At 39.2% G+C, this 19,288-nt stretch overlaps 2 protein-coding genes across 14 annotated transcripts in view; one reads left to right on the top strand and one right to left on the bottom strand.

Annotated features, from left to right (window-relative positions):
* Positions 1 to 1,356: 1,356 nt before the first annotated feature.
* Positions 1,357 to 4,655, bottom strand: adi1 (acireductone dioxygenase 1). Of its 2 annotated transcripts, XM_061233444.1 has the most exons (5): positions 4,370 to 4,655; positions 3,139 to 3,258; positions 2,143 to 2,322; positions 1,844 to 1,990; positions 1,357 to 1,499 (listed from the first exon to the last, which is right to left on the bottom strand). In XM_061233444.1, the coding sequence occupies exons 1-4, from the start codon at positions 4,487 to 4,489 to the stop codon at positions 1,874 to 1,876; spliced, it is 537 nt and encodes a 178-aa protein (XP_061089428.1). In that variant the 5' UTR covers positions 4,490 to 4,655; the 3' UTR covers positions 1,357 to 1,499; positions 1,844 to 1,873. The 2 variants fall into 2 exon arrangements, with proteins under 2 accessions (XP_061089428.1, XP_061089420.1); XM_061233436.1 differs by having other exon boundaries at positions 1,357 to 1,990; positions 4,370 to 4,654.
* Positions 4,656 to 15,080: 10,425 nt separating this feature from the next.
* Positions 15,081 to 19,288, top strand: part of LOC133133246 (filamin-A-interacting protein 1-like) — a 56,201-nt gene continuing 51,993 nt past the window's right edge. For all 12 annotated transcript variants that reach the window (XR_009709196.1, XM_061249357.1, XM_061249364.1 and 9 more), the window contains exon 1: positions 15,081 to 15,512. The gene's annotated coding sequence lies outside the window, so the exon portion shown is untranslated. The remainder of the gene's footprint in view (positions 15,513 to 19,288) is intronic.

Here is a 19,288-nt window from a genome sequence, read left to right on the forward strand (position 1 = left end):
AATAATTAATTTTATTAATTAATTTTGCTCCTGCTTCATTGTTCTTGGATGGTCACCTAACACCTCAATCGTAATGAATGATCAAGGGGGGTTAGGAAGCCCATACTGAAAGATCAAGGGGGGTTCACTGTCTGCTTTGCTGACAATGACCATTTGGTTTCCTTGATCATATCATATGCATACAAAATAATGTGTATTCGTCTGCCTGTCACCCAATCAGGGACAAGTACCTGCATTTTACTTCAGGAGGTTTGGGGCGCATTCCTTTCGAACATGATTTTGTAATTGAACTGCCTTGCTTTTACCCGGTATGCTTCATACTAAAATTAAAGACTATTTTTGCTATATAAATAAAATGTTGTTAACCTGAATATCAGACTACAAGTTTTACTTCACAAAGGACCAAATTCCCACACTGCTGGTATTGACTTAGGAGTATCGAAGGTATTCAAGTATTGAATAGTTCCGAATGACACCCAGCCAATTTGGGGCTGCTGGTACAGAAATTACCTCATCAAACCCATCTGCATCCTTCAGAAGTCATAGATTGCATCATACAGAATTTTCACATTCAATCAGATGTGCATTTTATCCCAGCACACAAGTGTTTCTCCATAATCATATTACATAGATCTTACAAAATGCACCTTGAAAATGATAAGGCCACCACTGCAGATTTATTTATTTTTGTATACCAGAAGATGGTATAAAAGTATGCAGTATGTAATTGAAATATGTATTTGAAATACAAAAGTGTTTTGTAATTTGTATTTTATGGTAGAAGAAAAAATCTCCATGTCATTTGTATCAAAATACTGTAGAGTTCTGTAAAATACCTTTCCCACTCATCCTCAAATCTGTCATTCCTCCTTTCCACTGTGGGCCAAACCTAGTGCTTTTTAATCCTTCATGAAATCTAACAGGATTTCAAGCTGACATGAAGGTGACAGTAATGCAAATAACCACACATTACAAAAGTGGTATGCAGAAGAGCATCTCTCAACCCACAACGCATCATAACTCTTAAGTGGATAGGCTACAGCAGCAGAAGACTTAAGTCTAATAAATACTCACTGAAACACAAATGCTGTAAGTATATAGCAAAAATAGTTCATTGTTATAAAAATAACTTGTTACTGTTACCATACTTTTGCCAGGCACTATCTACAGAGTAGAAGCTATTGAACCATTGATCTAATGCCCACCAGGAAATGTATTTTGTTGTATTTTCAAAATACAAAATACAAAAAAAAAAAAAAATTTGGGTGCAATATTTTGTAGTTTATTTTGATAAATGTAAATGTATTTTTGCCCATCCCTGGGACCATGGTCATGAATGCACAAAAGCAGTATGCATTCTATTGGACAGAATGTTTTATTATTTTTATTGTTTTTGACACCAATGTCCTTTTCACACAGTGAAATTCTTGGAAAGGGTTACAGGCATAGAAGGATTCAGTAGGACTCATCTGTTCCTCCATGCTAGTGCAACAATTATACTGGAGCAAAATGAAATGGTCATTGTAAAAGATATTCAATACCTACTTGTCTTAATTTATAATTTGCAGAAGAATAATTGATGCTTATGGCAAATTTAACAGTCACAAAATTACATTTGTATTTATGTGTAAAAATTATGAGATTGGAAATTTGTAATATAATTTTATAAGGCAAATCATAAATTTACAAATGTTACAAGAATAGTGTTATCATACTACAAGAATAGATTATACTATATATCACTGAAACTTAAACTATATCCTCATCAGCCTAAACTGGCAGCCCTGCTAATCTCCATGTTAAGCTCAGAGCTGAGTAAGTAACCATAACAATAATTTTGTACCTGTACCACTCCATGCATCCTTTCTCCATCTTACGCACTCTTGATGGAGTTCAAGTATTTTTCCCGGACCTCAAAATCATCTGCAGGGCGGTTATAGGCTTTCCACACTGGTTCCCCTTTGAAAAGCCTCATGGCTTTTGTGTAGTTCTAGAATACACAAACAAAACCAGTATCTTAAATTCATGTTGTGATGATCTATATAAAACAGTTTGTGAACAGCTACTACTTTACATTCAGTGAACTGGTGCCAGCTCTAAATCCAAGCCTCTGGTGTTGCATGAAGCCAAGGAGAAACTTACAGTTTCGTCCATCGTGAATCGGTGATATATCCCTGCTGGAAGTGTTATCATGGCTCCCTTGTTCATAGAAATCCTGATCCACTTATCCTCCTTGTCTCTGATGTCAAAGTATGCTCTTCCATCCAAAATGTAGCGGATCTCATCATCAAGATGGAGGTGTTCTTCAAAAAACATCTTCAGCTGAAAGATGAACACACAAGGGGCGGCCTGTAGCGTAGTGGTTAGGGTTAGGGTAAATGACTGGGACACGCAAGGTCCCTCCTAGCCAGTCTCCCAGCTTGTGCCATCAAGCCCCTCCAGCTGGTCCAGAATGCTGCAGCCTGCCTGATCACCAGTCAGCCCAGGTCAGCTGAAGTCACCCCACTCCTCATTGGCCTCCACTGGCTTTCTATTGCCGCGCGCATCCGATTCAAGGCCCTAGTGTTGGCATTTAAGGCTGCTAAGGGGACTGGCCCCACCTTACATCCAATCCCTAATCACTCCCTACTCCCCAGCTAGACCACTCCGGTCTGCCAGCTCTGGTCACCTTATGGTTCCCTCACTACGAGCACCTGGCGGTCGAGCTGCACGTTCACGTCTGTTTTCCGTTCTGGTTCCTCAGTGGTGGAATGACTTGCCTACCACTGTCAGGACAGCAGAATCCCTCCCCCTATTTCGACGCAGACTAAAAACACACCTTTTCAAACTGTACCTTAGTCCTACCTCCTGATCCTATTTTACTAGTTATGGATGTGTTGCTTTAACTTGTGGAAGAACCTATGCACTTGTAAGTCGCTTTGGATTAAAAGCGTCTGCCAAATGACTAAAATGTAAAATGTTGTATTTCTCATTGTGTGCAACACAAATTCCCTTTGGGGCAATAAAGGTTTTCATTCATTCATTGGACATAAAGGTATTGCTATTATGAAATAAATAACAAATAATAAATAATAAAACCAATAAAAATGTAGGCTAAGTAACGAACAAAAACCACCACAGACCTAGACTTTCCCTCACCTTTTCTTCATAATTTGGGAGCGTATCCTTGTGAATAGATATGATGTCATTGTAGGTGTAGTGCCATTCCTCACGAATCTTCTGCAGAACTGGGTCAGACTCATAAATGTCTGCATCCAACTGGAAAATGAGATACAGATGAATACATTCATTACAGTAACAAGCCTTATGCTGTGATGCAGACTGAATCCAGGGCTAGAAATAGCACTCCTGAATGTGTAGCCGTTTGTAGTGGTTTCCATGTTTCTTTTGAAGTAGGTTAGTACAGGTTAGGTCAGTACAGTCGTGCTTTCATTTTGGCAAGCGGAGATAGAGATTCAGACAATATCCGACCATAAAGTTCTCTTAGTACAGGAATAAATTACTCCGTAAATTATAAGAGGTTATCCTAAAAATACTTTATTTCATACCAAGTAATTTGTTGGAGACCAATACATATCCAAGAAAAGGCAGTCCAAATACGTCAATTAAAAGCCCATGACGAGCGGCTAGGAAGAATGGGTAGTAGCCTACAAGCTGTATGCAGCCAAACAGATTGAATAATTTAAGCATCGTTTTACAAATTACTTGACGCTGGACTTTACAAGGGCACGAGATGCGAATAGCGAGTGTTTTTTAAACATTGTGTTTGGTGACGTGATTGGTTTTAATAAAGAAACGTGACTGTATGTGACAATATTTTGGCTGACGTGTAGCAAAAGTTATGTAATTGTGCAACCGAACAAATACACAACTTTAATTTTAAACTAACTGGTTACAACATGATATTTAGTGTGGACTTTACACCCTAACTTGCCATCAAACTTATACTGGCCGTGACATACGTCAAGTGACGCCAAAGCAGCCCGTTACACTCACACATTATTAAAATGTATGCTACCGTTTGTTTATACTTAGCTATTACCGCCTTGCATCTTGCTAAAACTATAAACCCCGATAGAGATCGCAGCTAAAGTATGCGGACGGGTCTCCAAAAATGTCCGTAATGTTAAGTATCGAGAATATAATTTGTAAATTGAGAATATACACCAAACAATATGCATGAGCACACACCAGACAACACTATTAAAAAAGTTAACCTAGCTAACGCTCCGTCATGAGAAAAAATAAGTAGGTTAACACGTAACGTTAGCAACCGCATTCCTTAACATGCTTTAGCGTCGACGTTCAAAAATGCACGACGCAGTAGCTAGCTAGTATGGCAGCGGCCAGTGGCATATCTCTCACTCACCTTCCAATGTAAAACTCCTAACTGCTTTAATTCCTCCAAAGACACCGGCTTGTTCGGGTCGCACTTGTGTGGGAGTCTCTGATCTCCATTACATTCGTCTAAATACCAGGCCTCAATCATGAGTGTGACGAGCCCTTAATTAATCTGTAGAAACTTCACAAACAAAGACTGCGTGCTCTACTATCATTCAACTGCATAATATCTAGAAAGGAAACGGGTTCTGCTCCAGCGAAGCAGTGTACCATAACTTCCGGTTTTGTTAACGGTAGGCGACGGACAGTGAGAGAATAGCTCCGTGAAGTTGGCAACAATTAGACTTCCTGTACAGAAGTTCCGGTTTCAACTTCCTGTGATTTTCCGTCAAAATAAGAGCTGCTGAGTAACGTTAAATAATGAGAACATCCTCACATAATTACCATTGTTTAAATTCATTGCTGATAGAACTTATAAAAGTCAGCAAGCAACTAGCTTGCTATTTGACTAGTTACTATATTGTAGGCCAAGCATAAATTGCTTGACCCTGTCGGTTCAATAACTGCTCATTTGCATACCTGCTTACTGTTTGAAAAAAATGTTGCCAAATATGAAGGGGCATACATTAAATCTATGTACAATATATATTAAATGATACATTTATTATCTAAAATCATGTTCCGAGCAATTGTTGCTGTATTTACAGTGTGGTAAGGGCATGCAATGCCATTGACTGTCAATTCACGACCAGCTCATTTGCATAGCCCATAACTCAAAAACTATAAATTGTTACCAAATGAAAAGGGTTATATATTTACTCTATATACCCATATCTTTAATATTCTACAGTCCTTTCTGTGAAATCCTGTTCCGAGCAATTGTTGCTGTGTTTCTAGTGTGGGGTGGCCATACGTTGCTATTGACTGTCAATTCACAAGCAGCTCATTTGCATAGCTGATAACTCAAAAACTAGAAATTGTTTCAAAATGAAAGGGGGTATACATTTGTTAGCTGGACCCATATCTTTAATATTCTATAGTCCTTTCTGTGAAATCCTGTTCCGAGCAATTGTTGCTGTGTTTCTAGTGTGGGGTGGCCATACGTTGCTATTGACTGTCAATTCACAAGCAGCTCATTTGCATAGCTCATAACTCAAAAACTATAAATTGTTTCAAAATTAAAGGGGGTATACATTTGTTAGCTGGACCCTTATCTTTAATATGAAACAGTTCTTTCTGCAAAATCCTGTTCCGAGCAATTGTTGCTGTTTCTAGTGTGGGGTGGCCATACGTTGCTATTGACTGTCAGTTGCCACCCAGCTCATTTGCATAGCTCATAACTCAAACTCATAACTCATTTTACAGAAACTGTTTTTTTTGTGTCCTCCCATTTTCCGTTCTGCAAAAGCAAGTTCACCGAAAAGTGATTGGTGGTAACTGTTGCTGGGACGTTTCTTTTTACATGGACGCTTCACACAGCAGTAAGTGAGGGTCTAGTCTTGGGTTTAGCCTTTGTCTTCATCTGTGGATATTGCATTTGGAGGCTACAGACCTACACCATCATGAAATAAACCACAGGTAGAATCCACTGAAAATTAAACACTGTACAGGTGAGCCAAGGAAGACGACTGCAATTCTTGACAGATCCTAAGAGCTGTGAAGAAGAACCCTAAATCCGCAGTCAGTGACATCACCAGCATTTTCCAGAGTGTGGGGGTGGAAATATTATAAGCCACCATACACAAACATCTTCAACAGCAGAGCAGAGGCTACACTGCAAGGTGCAAACTTTTCATCTGAAGCTAGAAACAAAAGGCCAGATTTCAATTCACCACAAAAGTCAAACAAGGTCTGGAACAAAGTTTTATGGACAGATGAGTTCCTAAATTAGCAAACCTTTACCACCCATGAAACATGAAGGTGGTGTGTGTCATGGCTTGCACATGTATGGCTGCTTCTGGAACAGGCTCACTTGTCTTTATTGATGATGTACCGGAGGATAGAAGCAGTAGGATGGCCAGCACCTTGACCTGCAGCAAGACGATGCCCAAACTCCAAACATGCAGCCTGCACAACCAAAGTATTCATCAGTAGGAAAAAATGAACAGTTTTGACTGGCCAAGTCAAGTCACCTGATTTAAACAAAACCGAGCAGACATTTCACTTGCTGAAGGGGAGACTGTACACAGAAACCTCCCAAAACAAAAATCAACTGAAGTCAACTGCAGTGAAGGCCTGGAAAGGCATTTTGAAAGAAGATAACAAATAATTGGTAATGTCAATGGGATATCGTAGACCGGATGCAGTTATTGCATTTCAGGGCTATACTACCAAACATTCAACTTTTGTTCTTTTTAAGTACTTTTAAGGTCTGTATACCAGTAAGTAAAATCTGATCTGTAGTTTTGTCTAACATTCATCTTTTAATCTCAAATCCACATGCCTTAAGTACAAAGCAAAAATAACTAATTTCACTATACTGTTTCCATAAAAGCCCAGGAACTCATGCCTGGAACAAAAGTGCGAGGGCTATAGTCTTGTAGCATTTCCACTGGGATTCAGCCAGGCTGCTGTATCCCAGCTGTTTCCCAGCTGTACCCATGGCAAAAAATCAGAACATTATTTTCACATCTCAAAGCCAAACCAACAATGGAGCTGAGAGGTTGTGGATTTTACTTTGTAAAATGTCTCAACAAAAACATCTGTCCTCATTTTAACGTAAGCTAACATTACCTAGCAGACAACTTATGTTTCGTGTTTTGCGACAGATCTAGCTAGTTTGCTGATTACTTAGTGATAGCTAGACTTCATGAAGGGTTAAAAAGACAGCTGATAAGCTGTTGTTTGAGCATTGAAAATGAAGAAGCAGTGCTGCGTAATAACATGTGATGACAGCTATGGCCCAGGCCATGGGCGATAGTGGGGCATGATTTCCTGGATAAGCCCTGTTTATGCCTAGCCCAGTGGAAAGGGCCCAGGAACCCTGGAATTAAGTTAAAGCACTAGGTTTGGCCCACAGTGGAAAGGAGGAATGACAGATTTTTGAGGATGAGTGGGAAAGGTATTTTGAAAATGCAAAAATACCGAACTACAAAACTTAATTTTATATTTCAAATACGTATTTCAATTACATACTGCATACTTTTATACCATCTTCTGGTATACAAAAATAAATGCAGTGGTGGCCTTATCATTTTCAAGGTGAATTTTGTAAGATCTATGCAATATGATTATGGAGAAACACTTGTATGCTGGGATAAAATGCACATCTGATGATGATGCAATCTATGACTTCTGAAGGATGCAGATGGGTTTGATGAGGTCATTTCTGTACCAGCAGCCCCAAATTGGCTGGGTGTCATTCGGAACTTTTCAATACTTGAATACCTTCGATACTCCTAATTCGATACCAGTAGATACCATTACATTACATTATTGGCATTTGGTAGACGCTCTTATCCAGAGCGACGTACAGTTGATTAGACTAAGCAGGAGACAATCCTCCCCTGGAGCAATGCAGGGTTAAGGGCCTTGCTCAAGGGCCCAACGGCTGTGCGGATCTTATTGTGGCTACACAGGGATTAGAACCACCGACCTTGCGTGTCCCAGTCATTTACCTTAACCACTAAGACTTGGAGAGCAGCAATATAGAGGTTAAACCACAAGATGCAAACCAGTTATCAGTAGTAAGGCGAGATTACAATTTGCAAAGAAGTACAGAGGTGAGCCACAAAAGTTCAAGAACGTTTTATGGACTGATGAGACCAAGTTTAACCTCCACTACAGTGATGGAAAGGCCAAAGTGGAGAGAAAGAAGGGGTCTGCTCATGATACAAAACATACAAGCTCACCTGTTCATCTGTGGAGGACGGTGCATGGTGGAGGAAGTATCATGGCTTGGGCTTGCATGGCTGCTTCTGGAGTGGGCTCACTAATCTTTATTGATGATGTAACTCATGATGGTTGCAGCAAAATGAATTCAGAAGTCTACAAAACATTCTGTCGGCCAACATACAGACAAATGCGTCCAAACTAATTTGGAGGAACTTCATCATGCAGCAAGACAATGACAACAAAGGACTTCATTAGGGAGAAAAAATGAAAGATTTTAGACTGGCCAAGTCAATCACCAGACCTTAACCCGATTGAGGGATGACCATAGCCTGGAGAGGATTGTCAAGCAAAGCCGATTCAAAAACTTGGGGGAGCTTCACAAGGAGTGGACTGAGGCTGGAGTCAGTGCATCAAGAGCCACCACAGACTTGGCACCTGCCCACAGTGCCAAAACTACTAGTAACTACATAGAGAATCTATGGGGTATTGTCCAGAGGAAGATGAGAGACACCAGACCCAACAATACAGACGAGCTGAAAGCCGCAATCAAAGCAACCTGGGCTTCCATAACACCTCAGCAGTGCCACAGGCTGATTGCCTCCATGCCATGCCACACTGATGCAGTAATTTGTGCAAATGGAGCCTCGGCCAAGTATTAAGTGCATAAATTAACATACTTTTCAGAAGGTCGACATTTATTATGTATTTATTATGGTCTTATGTATTATTCTAATATTTTTCCTTGATTTGGCTCTGTACTCCACAATTTTAGATTTGTAATCTAATGTGTGTGTGCACCCATGCTTATGTATAGAACAAAAAAGCCATGCACAAACACCCCCTTTGGGACACCAATATGAGTTTTAACATGTGACCTGTCCTCTTTGATCACAAGTAAAGGCGACCAAACTGCACAGTTATCAAATGTAAAAAGGGATCCAACAGAGTCAAAGATAAAATAGGTTTAGCAAGTAACAGTTATAGTTATAGTTGAATTAGGTGGTCATGCACATATATACAATGGGTGGGGATAGATGGAAGAAGAGAGAGGAGAGGAAAAGAGAGGGAGTAATGGAGGGAGGGGGCCTTTACCTGCAGGAATATCCTCCCGATCCCGCTCAGGGGCTGGGGCTGCTGCTCTGGCTCGTACTGGATGATGGAGTGGTACATTTCCACAGCTAGCACGTAGTCCTGAGGGAGGGGCAGACAGCAGGGGGACCTTAAACTGCCAGCGACACTGAGGCACAGCACCACACCCTAAAGAAAACAGCCATGCCCTCCTCTACACAAAACATGCGACATGGCTCAGGCAGTAAGAGCAGTTGTCTGGTAGTCGGAGGGTTGCCGGTTCGATCCCCCGCCCGGGCTGTGTTGAAGTGTCCCTGAGCAAGACACCTAACCCCCAAATGCTCCTGACGAGCTGGTTGGTACCTTGCATGGCAGCCAATTGCCGTTGGTGTGTGAATGGGTGAATGGGAAGCATCAATTGTACAGCGTTTTGGATAAAGGCGCTATATAAATGCCAACCATTTCATATATGAGATGTGCAAAAAGACCTATTTGACTTTACTGATAAACAATCAATTTTCAAATGATTTAGGTTCAGTTGTTATTTATGTATTTATTTTGGATATTGGCCATATGGGATATTGGAAAACCATTTTATTGACTTTACTGTAGAAACAACAATTTGGTTTTGAGACTTTTTTTTTGAAAGGACTGTTGAGTATTTGACTTTTAGTGATGGCATGTCAGTTCTTACCTGAAACAGACAATCGAGAAAAGTTGGGAAGATGCCAGTAGCGAACAACTTTACTTTACTGCTTCACCTTTTGAATATAGCTGAACGTTGAGATTGCTTGCTTTAAACCTTTTGAATGCTTTTTTTTTTTTGCATGTACCTTGCAGTAGACCTTCATTATTTTGATGCTTTGAACAGCAATCAATATTTACATCAATACATCAATATTTACACTGATTAATTGCATGGACTGCTGCCTACTTGCCTACCTGTTCACCTGTACCCACTCCACCACCTGGCTTCAATATAAAAGTTTAAAATCTGTGGCTTGAACCGGCCTGACACTCATATATATGGAGAGCATGTCAAAAGCATCTTCCAGTGCTCATTTCTGAATTAATAGAAAGTAAATTAGAATTTTGACATAAGAAGCCACTACAAGAACAGCATTTCTATATTATTATTATTATTATTACCAAAACAAGAGCAATAATATGAGTAATACATATGAATAATCAAAGTCGAAAATTGTGAAATCATTCATAATATGAATGGATGAGATATAATATACAGTGCAAAATGAAAAAGAAAGTACACCCTCTTTAAAATATTTTGTTCACTTACATATTAGGACATAAAACACTTAGGCAAGTCCAAAGACTAGATAAATCTAACATCAGGTGACTCAGCACATATGCATGCACGTATTTCACTATGGCATTTTCTATAAAACCCAAATGAGCAAACATTTAAAAGCAGTGTGTGAAAAAGTAAGTGCACCCTTACTGCCATATCAGTTAAGAAGGAAATTAGAACTGTGCCAAGAAATGTGCTCCAAATCAAATGCATATGATCATCACAAAATGCTACCACATACAGTACACATAAAAGCAGAATACTTTTGACAGTTCGGTTTGGAACATTCAGGTTTGTTTTAACACAGCGTACTCAGGACAAACAATATCTATGAGGATATATAGTAACTATTGCTGTTCATCAGTCTGGGAAGGGTTATAAAGCCATTTTCAAACAATATGAACTTAATCATTGCACTGTGAGAAACATAATTTACAAACCGAGAACATTGAAGACAGTTGAAGATCTACCCAGGAGGGGGCATCCCAGCCAGAGGTGGAAAGTCCAGGGGTCAGAAAGTGCCACCATGCGTTTCTTCCACCCATAAATTCAGCCGACTGATTTCATAAATTACTTCTACCTCCTGGCTGAAAAATTGTTCCAAGTAGCAAATCCAGGTGATTAGACAAAATATTGAGGAGGATTTGCCACCTCTGATCCCAGCAGATTCACCCCAAGATCAGACTGTATGATGCTTCGAGAAATTGTAAAGAACCTTAAAGCTACATCCAGTGATCGACAGGCCTCTGTTAACACAGTACATATTACAGTTAATGGCTGCACTGTTAGATAAAGGATTAATGAAAAGGTAGCCAAGAGAAAACCCCTTCACTCAAGAAAACATTGCGGCGTGGCTTAGGCTTGCAAAATTGCACCTGAATGAACCATACACCTTATGCAGCAGTGTCCTCTAGACCAGTGGTCCTCAACCTGGTCCTGTGCTGGCTTTTATTGTTACTCAGCATGTAATTGATCAATTAAAGCAATTAATTACAGCTAACTCACTTCACCTGGTTTGTTGGGTCTGAATAAGTTGCTGATATTATAAGGCAAAAACAAAATCCAGCACACCCTGCAGTTCTCCAGGACCAGGAGTGAGGACCACTGCTCTAGGCCGAGAAGCTCAACGTGGAGTTGTTTGGCTGTAATAACAGCATGTCTGGGAAAAAAAACATTGTATAAACAAGTATGCCAAGAACCTCATGCCAACAGTCAAGTTATTGATGTAATTATTTGGCTACTGGACCTGGATGCCTCACAATCATTGGGTTCTTTCCAACCGCTTATTTCTTTACCTCTTTGCTTCCTTTCCTTGCTCCTAGCTCCACTCATCAGAGGACGCGAGGAAAGGATGTGAGGATGGAGGAATCAAAGAAGAATCAATTATGCAAAGAAAATGTCAGTTTTGAGCCATGTAAATTACAGGCATGGAAGATGGGAAGAGGTGGATCAACAGGTTGTTTATACAGCACGCTTTCTGATCAGAATACTTTCACAAAGCATGAATCCTTTGAGAGGCCCCTGCCTTCGTGTTCCTTCAAATCGTGGTGCATTTACTTTTTCGCAGAAGACATCAATATGTTGTCTTATTTTTTACTGAATAAATAATGAAAAAGGAAAATATTTGTATGTGCCCTTTGTCATACTGTTGATGAGATGAGGATTAGTTATGTCCTTAAACGTAGAGCCATAATTTAAGTGTGTACTTGTATTCTGTACATTTATGGGCAAATGCTTGTTGCTGTAATTTCCCTTTAACACCAGAGGGCACTGCAGCTCACTGTAAATGCACAGACAACCATCTCCCACAAAACAATACAGAGACTAGTCTAAGAATTCACTCAATGTTGTAATGAATGAGACTTGACCAAAAGGTCTGTATGATGGGAATATGGGTTCGGCTTGGTCTTGAGTGCAGCTCTCATATTATTAAGCAGCTTAAACAGAGACAGCAGTTTAGAAATGCCCAACATGCTACAAGCCAGCTAAAAACTACAGCGAAATAACCGCCTCGGTTGTATGCCTCCGCCAACTGGTCAAGTTGCAGATCCCTGTCTGTCTAACTAACTTCTAAACTTTATGAATCCACAACAAGTAATATATTTCTCTCTGTTTTAATCAATTTCATTGAATAATTTCTTTGTCATTGGTGTAACCTATAATGTAAACGACATGAAAAATCTTTTTCTCACTGGACATTTGTATGAAATTTTGTCATAGTTAGCGTATGAATTATTGAGTTATTATTATGAAGAGTCTTTTGTTAGGTCACAGCAAACTTGACCTTTAACCACCAAGTTCATCCTTGAGTCCAAGTGAACGTTTGTCCCTCAAGGTGTTCCTGAGATATCATGTTCACAAGAATGGGACGGACGGAGGGACGGATAATGGACAGACGGACAGACAACCCGAAAACATAATGCCTCCATCCACGACTCTCGCCAGCACGGAGGCAAGGGACAAAGACAAGGGAATGCAAATTTCTGAGCCTCACCCTCCTTCAAGGCACACCGTTTACATACAGACAAAGATACAGAAGAATCCATGAACTGAAAAATGTCTTATCAATTAATTATATTGTCAACCTGCTGCTATCATTTCTTTTCACAACATCAATCAAATTGACTTGCTGCCCTTCAAAAAAAAACCAAAGTATTTGTTTTGTTTGCATATACGTCATATTACAGAAGCTAGTTCTGTTCTTACTTCCATTTCGTGGTGTCTTTAAGGTCAGTACATGCATCGCCTGCCAGAAGTTTGAGAGGCACCAGAGTTGAAGCCCATCAAACCAGTGTCTCCATAGCATATGATCGGTGAGTTATATGTACAGTCACATGTTTGTTTCCATCATGTGACCCTCAAGGATTCAAATTTGTATTTCAAGTTGTTATCCTCCATCGGTCCCTGCAGACGCCCGTGTGGTACAGTTTTTTTATTTATTTCAGAATAAAGTGAAATTAAATGTAAATGGTAAGTATTAAGAAAACTTTAATTCAATGTATAGCCTAGTTTGAAATTAAAATACATTTATTTTAATGTATACACTTAGTGAGCACTTTATTAGGTATTTAGTATCCCTTCTCGCACCTTTTCACACTATTCTCTGTAAACTCTAGAGACTGTTGTGCGTGAAAATCAAAGGAGATCAGCAGATTCTGAGATACTCAAACCACCCTGTCTGGCACCAACAACCATTCCATGGTCAAAGTCACTTAGATCACATTTTTCCCCCATTCTGATGGTCGATGTGAATATTAACTGAAGAATCTAACCCGTGTCTTCATGATGTATGCATTGCACTGCTGCCACACAATTGGCTGATTAGATAATCGCATGAATATGTTGGTGTAATAAAGCAAAAATGTTCCTAATAAAGTGCTCGGTCAGTATATTCTTAATCTTCTGTATTCTTTTATTATTGTAGGTTAGTTTTCTGACTGGAAAGAGAAGAAAGAAAGAAAAAAGTGGTAAATACTTCTCAGAGCCATTATACATGCTCATGTCAACAGAGCAGTGTTTGAAAAGGTTACATGTCTGCGGTATGATAGCAGAAAAGCTTGAAGAACAGATTTCTGTTTCCTCAGTAACAATGCTATTTTATAAACAAAACTGGGATTTTTTAAATTCATGTACTGTAAATGTGAAAACAAATGTTCAGTAAGAATCCATAAAGAACAAGCTTTGTTTGGTAGGAATATTGCCAATTAATGCCCATGTATATTCATTCATTAAAGGCCCACATGCATAGTTCTCATGTTTTTCATATCATCGTGGAACTTTCAATTTGTATTCTATAGTGATAAAATGTAGTATGCATATTATAGTCATACTATTTTTCTGAACAATTTCATATGTTTTTGTGTAATTATCGGATGACATCACTAAAGAGAGCTGACCAATGGGCTCTGGGGCACTCTAGGGGCAGGGTTTAGATACTAAAACCAGGAAGTAAAAGCTGGGAAGCATGTTGGCCTTTGAAAAGATTAGATTAATTAAGTTTATCATTTAACATTATTCAGATTTCTAGCCAAAATATAACTTCTAGAATATTTTATTTGTTTCTTCATCTGATTCTAGGCCAACTTGAAGTATTAGTACCTTAAGTTAAGGTTTCTGGAAAAAAGGAACATTATTTCTTCAAAGTATGCTGTGGTAAATTGTCTTTGTATCTAGCTTTTTATAATAATAATAATAATAATATTAAAATATGAAAAGCTATTATTTTACATTCTGGTTGTGCTGGAATGTGTGTTCTTATTGTGAAACATTTCTTCTCAGGGGAACAGTAAGGGTTGTATTAGCTGACTGCTGGGGTAAGATAGCCCAGCCCCAGTGACTACCCATTAATTGCACACCTTCCCCATGTCGGGTTTTGGTCAGAGCAGCTGGAGTAAAGCCTGCTTCAGCCCCCCCCCAACCCAACCCAACCCCCTTGTGTGGGAATGACTGCGAGTAAGCCACAATGATAAATATAGCTCCGTGTTGCTCAGCTCCATGTTCCATGCTCAGAGCCCCAGGAACAAGACAGGCGTCTGGGAGCAATCAGGACGGCCTGACAGAGGAAGCCAAACCCTCTCCCACTCACTGTGCACTTTACTGAGGAGGACACGATCAAGGGAGAACTTTGGTGGGTACAGAACTGCTTGACCTCCTCCACCTCCTCCCTGTTGGACTCTCTTTCTTTCTCGCTCATTCCCACTCTCTCCTTTTGGGGTGTGTACACCTCTGTTGGTTCACTGGGAGGAGTGAGAGTGTCTGTTGTCACTCTCTCCTGTGTTTCTGCTGTGACCTTGAGTGGCAGAAGTAAACAAACAGAAGAGAACTCTCCCCTTTGCCCCATCTGGCAATGGTACTTTTGGAGAGCAGGAGGCTGAGGTGATACAACTCCCCCACTCCCTGCCAGAGGACTGTAAAGACTGTGGGATTTCCTGCTCTACTGACCTGGCATCAGCCTTAGCAGGTAAGTTCCCTGACTCATTCCTTTTTAGTAGGGACACTCATAAGCTACCCTTAAGTTGACTACCCTTAACTTCGAACATTGTAAACATTCACAAGACAGGAACCTAAAGTTCAATAACATATTTTATAAGCATGGTATTGAATGTATGATAAAAGTGAAATTTGCCATCTGTTCCTTTGTGGACAGCTTATGAATCAGCAGTGCGTTATTTTAACAGGTTATGCGAAGAGCAAGAATGGTTTCCAGGGTGTGTTGTTACTCCCAAATAGAGAAACAGATGTCAAGATCTGTTATGTGTTTTTCCTCTGATGCTGATTCATTCGCCTGTGAGAAGTGACTGTTAAGCTTTACTCTAAACAGTCCCTTCATACAAGGCGTCCAGGTAGGAATGAAACACTTTGAGGAATGTCCACGCAGTCCAACAGATTTCTGGCAAACAATCACACTTTGATGGTACTTTATAAAAATGGATGAGTTGAGTACAGGGAAAAGAAAAGTAAAAGACTGGAACAATTTAATCTGGGTAAATTATGTTCTTAAGATATTAAGAGTGTTAGACAGACATTGGTTCATCCAGATTCCTTGATTTACACTCGGCGAGTGTTCCTTCCCAGGTTTTGTTTAGGGCGTCAGACGTTTTGTGAAATTCAGTACCTGGGTCTTGTTAAAGTCATGTCAGGCCTTTTTCACTGATGGGGGGTGACTGGAGGATGACTTTTCCTGTGTGCATCTCTGTTTACTGTCAAATCCATATGGCAAAGTGGAAAATATGTGCTTTCACATTAGGAACCATAGAAGGTTTGGAACACCTGCCCTATTTGAAGGTTCACAGTGTTGTGTGTGGGGCCTCCCGCTGGTGTGATCACAGTCTGTGGCCAGAGATATGGAGCTACCATTGTTTTTCCCCCCATGTCTTTGTCCCATGCTATTCTTAAACTACACTTTTTCACAAGTCAATAAAATAAATTGTGGCCTGTTCTATCATAATAAGTAATGACAAGTTGTAGAATGATAAGTTGTGACAGCCTAATTTTCATAAATCATGTTTATGTAAAACATTTCATTTCTGGCTATTTTAGGCTTTCATCTTCATTTTGTAGAATAATATCTTGGCTTTCATAATCTTCATGTCTTAATGGCAAATTCAGAGTAAAAATATTTAATAATTTTGAGGCTTTTAAATGCAAGATGTTAAAGTGAAAGTTTTGTTGTGCATTGTTTGGAGGCTAGCCAGCTTCTCACCATTCACCAATCACAAACAACCACATCAGCTGCTTTCGTAGCCACATGTTAATGTATTTGTTTCCATGGTCTGAATGTCTTAATGGCAAGAGTAAATGTTCAGAGTAAAACTATACACTCAGCGAGCACTTTATTAGGAACATTTTTACTTTATTAAGCCTACTTATTCATGTGATTATTTAATCAGCCAATTGTGTACCATGATACAATCATGTATATACAGATCAGGAGCTTCAGTTAATGTTCACATCAACCATCAGAATGGGGAAAAAATTTTATCTCAGTGACTTTGACCGTGGAATGATTGTTGGTGGCAGAGAGGGTGCTTTGAGTATCTCAGGAACTGCTGATCTCCTGGAATTTCCACTCACACTAGTCTCTAGAGTTTGCAAATAATGGTGCAAAAAAAAGAAAAAATCAGTGAGCAGCAGTTTTGCAGACAGAATCGCCTTGTTTATCAGAGAACGGCCAGACTGGTCAAAGCTGACAGGAAGATGACAGTAACACAAATAACCACAAGTTACAACAGTGGTATGCAGAAAAGCATTTTTGAACACACAACACATCATAACTTTAAGTGGATAGGCTACAGCAGTAGAAGTCTAAAAAATAAGTCTAATAAATATCTAATAAAATGCTCACTGAGTCTATGTAGCCTCACGTTACTAAACTTACACGCCGTTTTTTCTCAGAAATATGGTTTGGTGGCACTCAAAATGAAACTAAAACTCCAAATACGTTTTGGGGTCAATACGACTGATTGTGATGGAGCAGGTCACATATAGCCTCATGGTTTCATGGACACAAAGACAAAAGCTGTGGCTTAACAGTCTCCAAATTGGCCCAAGTTCTTACCCAATGAGAACCAATGCCCTGGGCCAAAAAAACAAAGATTGTTTATCTTAATGTGAGTTTATTAAATGTGAGTTCAAAAAATGTTTCATGTTCAAATTTGTCTTTTGTTTTGGGTTGTTGGTTAATTGGCCACAGAATCTGAGGAGGAGGTTAGAATATTTGGAGAGGAAATTCAGCTCCAAATTCAGTGATCAAAAACATAGGTGTGTTATCATAAATTATTATTATTTGAATTGTTACCAAAACCAAAAAAGTCATGTTTATTAGGAAAGACCGGCAATTTAGGTTATAATGTATTACTGAAAATGGTAGATTAAGTTTTGGGTTTTTTTGCACAAATTTTATTATTTCCATTTTCAATTTACATACAGATAATTAAGATTATTCAATAAAAATACAATTGAGTAGTGTTATTTGTATAGTAACTTCTGCAGTGATTGTATTCAAACACTATTTTTAAACACTGTTGTTTGACCTGTCACTGGTGCCACCATAACTGAGTGTGATTCTCATTTTATATCTGCTTCCATCTTGCCTATGCTGGTCTTAGTCCCCCCTCCTGATTTACCCCGCCCCCCCCTTCTGATACCCCTATCCCTGTCTAACCCCCACCCCCCCCCCCCCAAAAAAAAAAAAAAAAATTGCACTTATGATGACGACTATATGTTTAGAACAGCAGTCCAGGTGTATTTTCCTAGTTCTGGATGTGATGCTTCGACTTGTGGTAGAACCTATGCACTTGTAAGTCGCTTTGGATTAAAAGCGTCTGCCAAATGACTAAAATGTAAATGTAAATGTAGTTCCAATCATTGTCTGTCATTGCTCCACTCGCGGGCTTGTGCTAAGACATGAGGTCACTCCTTTATTTCAGCACAGGAATCTATAAGCAAAGGAAATGTCAACCTTGTAACCTCTAACGCTCAGTCTTGAAAACACAACTCTTTCCATGACAACAAAACATTGAATAAACATGAGACATTTTCATTTGTTTATATGGTTTTCATTTTATTAATTGGCTCAATAACATGAGGTTTACCCAGGGACAAATAAACTATTAAGTTATTGGCTTATTATATATATTTTTATTATTTATCATTTATGTTATTATAATAAGTATATAATATGTTTTGTTTTTTATTACATTGGTTTATTAATATTCAGTTATTCTAGATACTGCCTTCAGACAACATCAACATCCAGCCTGTGAAAGTAGACCCTCAAGTCAAAGCCTGTAGTGTGCTGGAGAAATATATCTGGCCTATGATGTCATCATTTTGGAGAGAATCTGGGGAGATAGCACTCTGATGAGGCCACTCTGATTCCTTTTCTTGTGAAAATAAACTATTCCTGGTTGTGGGCAGTTCGGTATGATGTAATTTACATTTCACTATACATATTTTTAAAGATCTTTTCGCAATACTTCATTCTGTAATATTTTACTGTTCCTACCAAAATTGATTCATAGACTTTCCATAATTTTTCTTTACATTAGGGACTGAATCAAATTGTTTCTGGGCTGAAAGTAAATACACGCTTTGAAGTCTACATTTAGCAAAAACCTATATCACCTACATGAAAAGCAAATGCCCCCTTAGCTACTAAATGAATCAATTAACCCAATGTAATTGTTAATTCGATTAAACACAACCATGCTTGGTTGCAGGCAGCCCTGTTGATCT

The sequence above is a fragment of the Conger conger genome, chromosome 1 (assembly GCF_963514075.1).
Source record: "Conger conger chromosome 1, fConCon1.1, whole genome shotgun sequence".
NCBI classification, from domain to species: domain Eukaryota; kingdom Metazoa; phylum Chordata; class Actinopteri; order Anguilliformes; family Congridae; genus Conger; species Conger conger.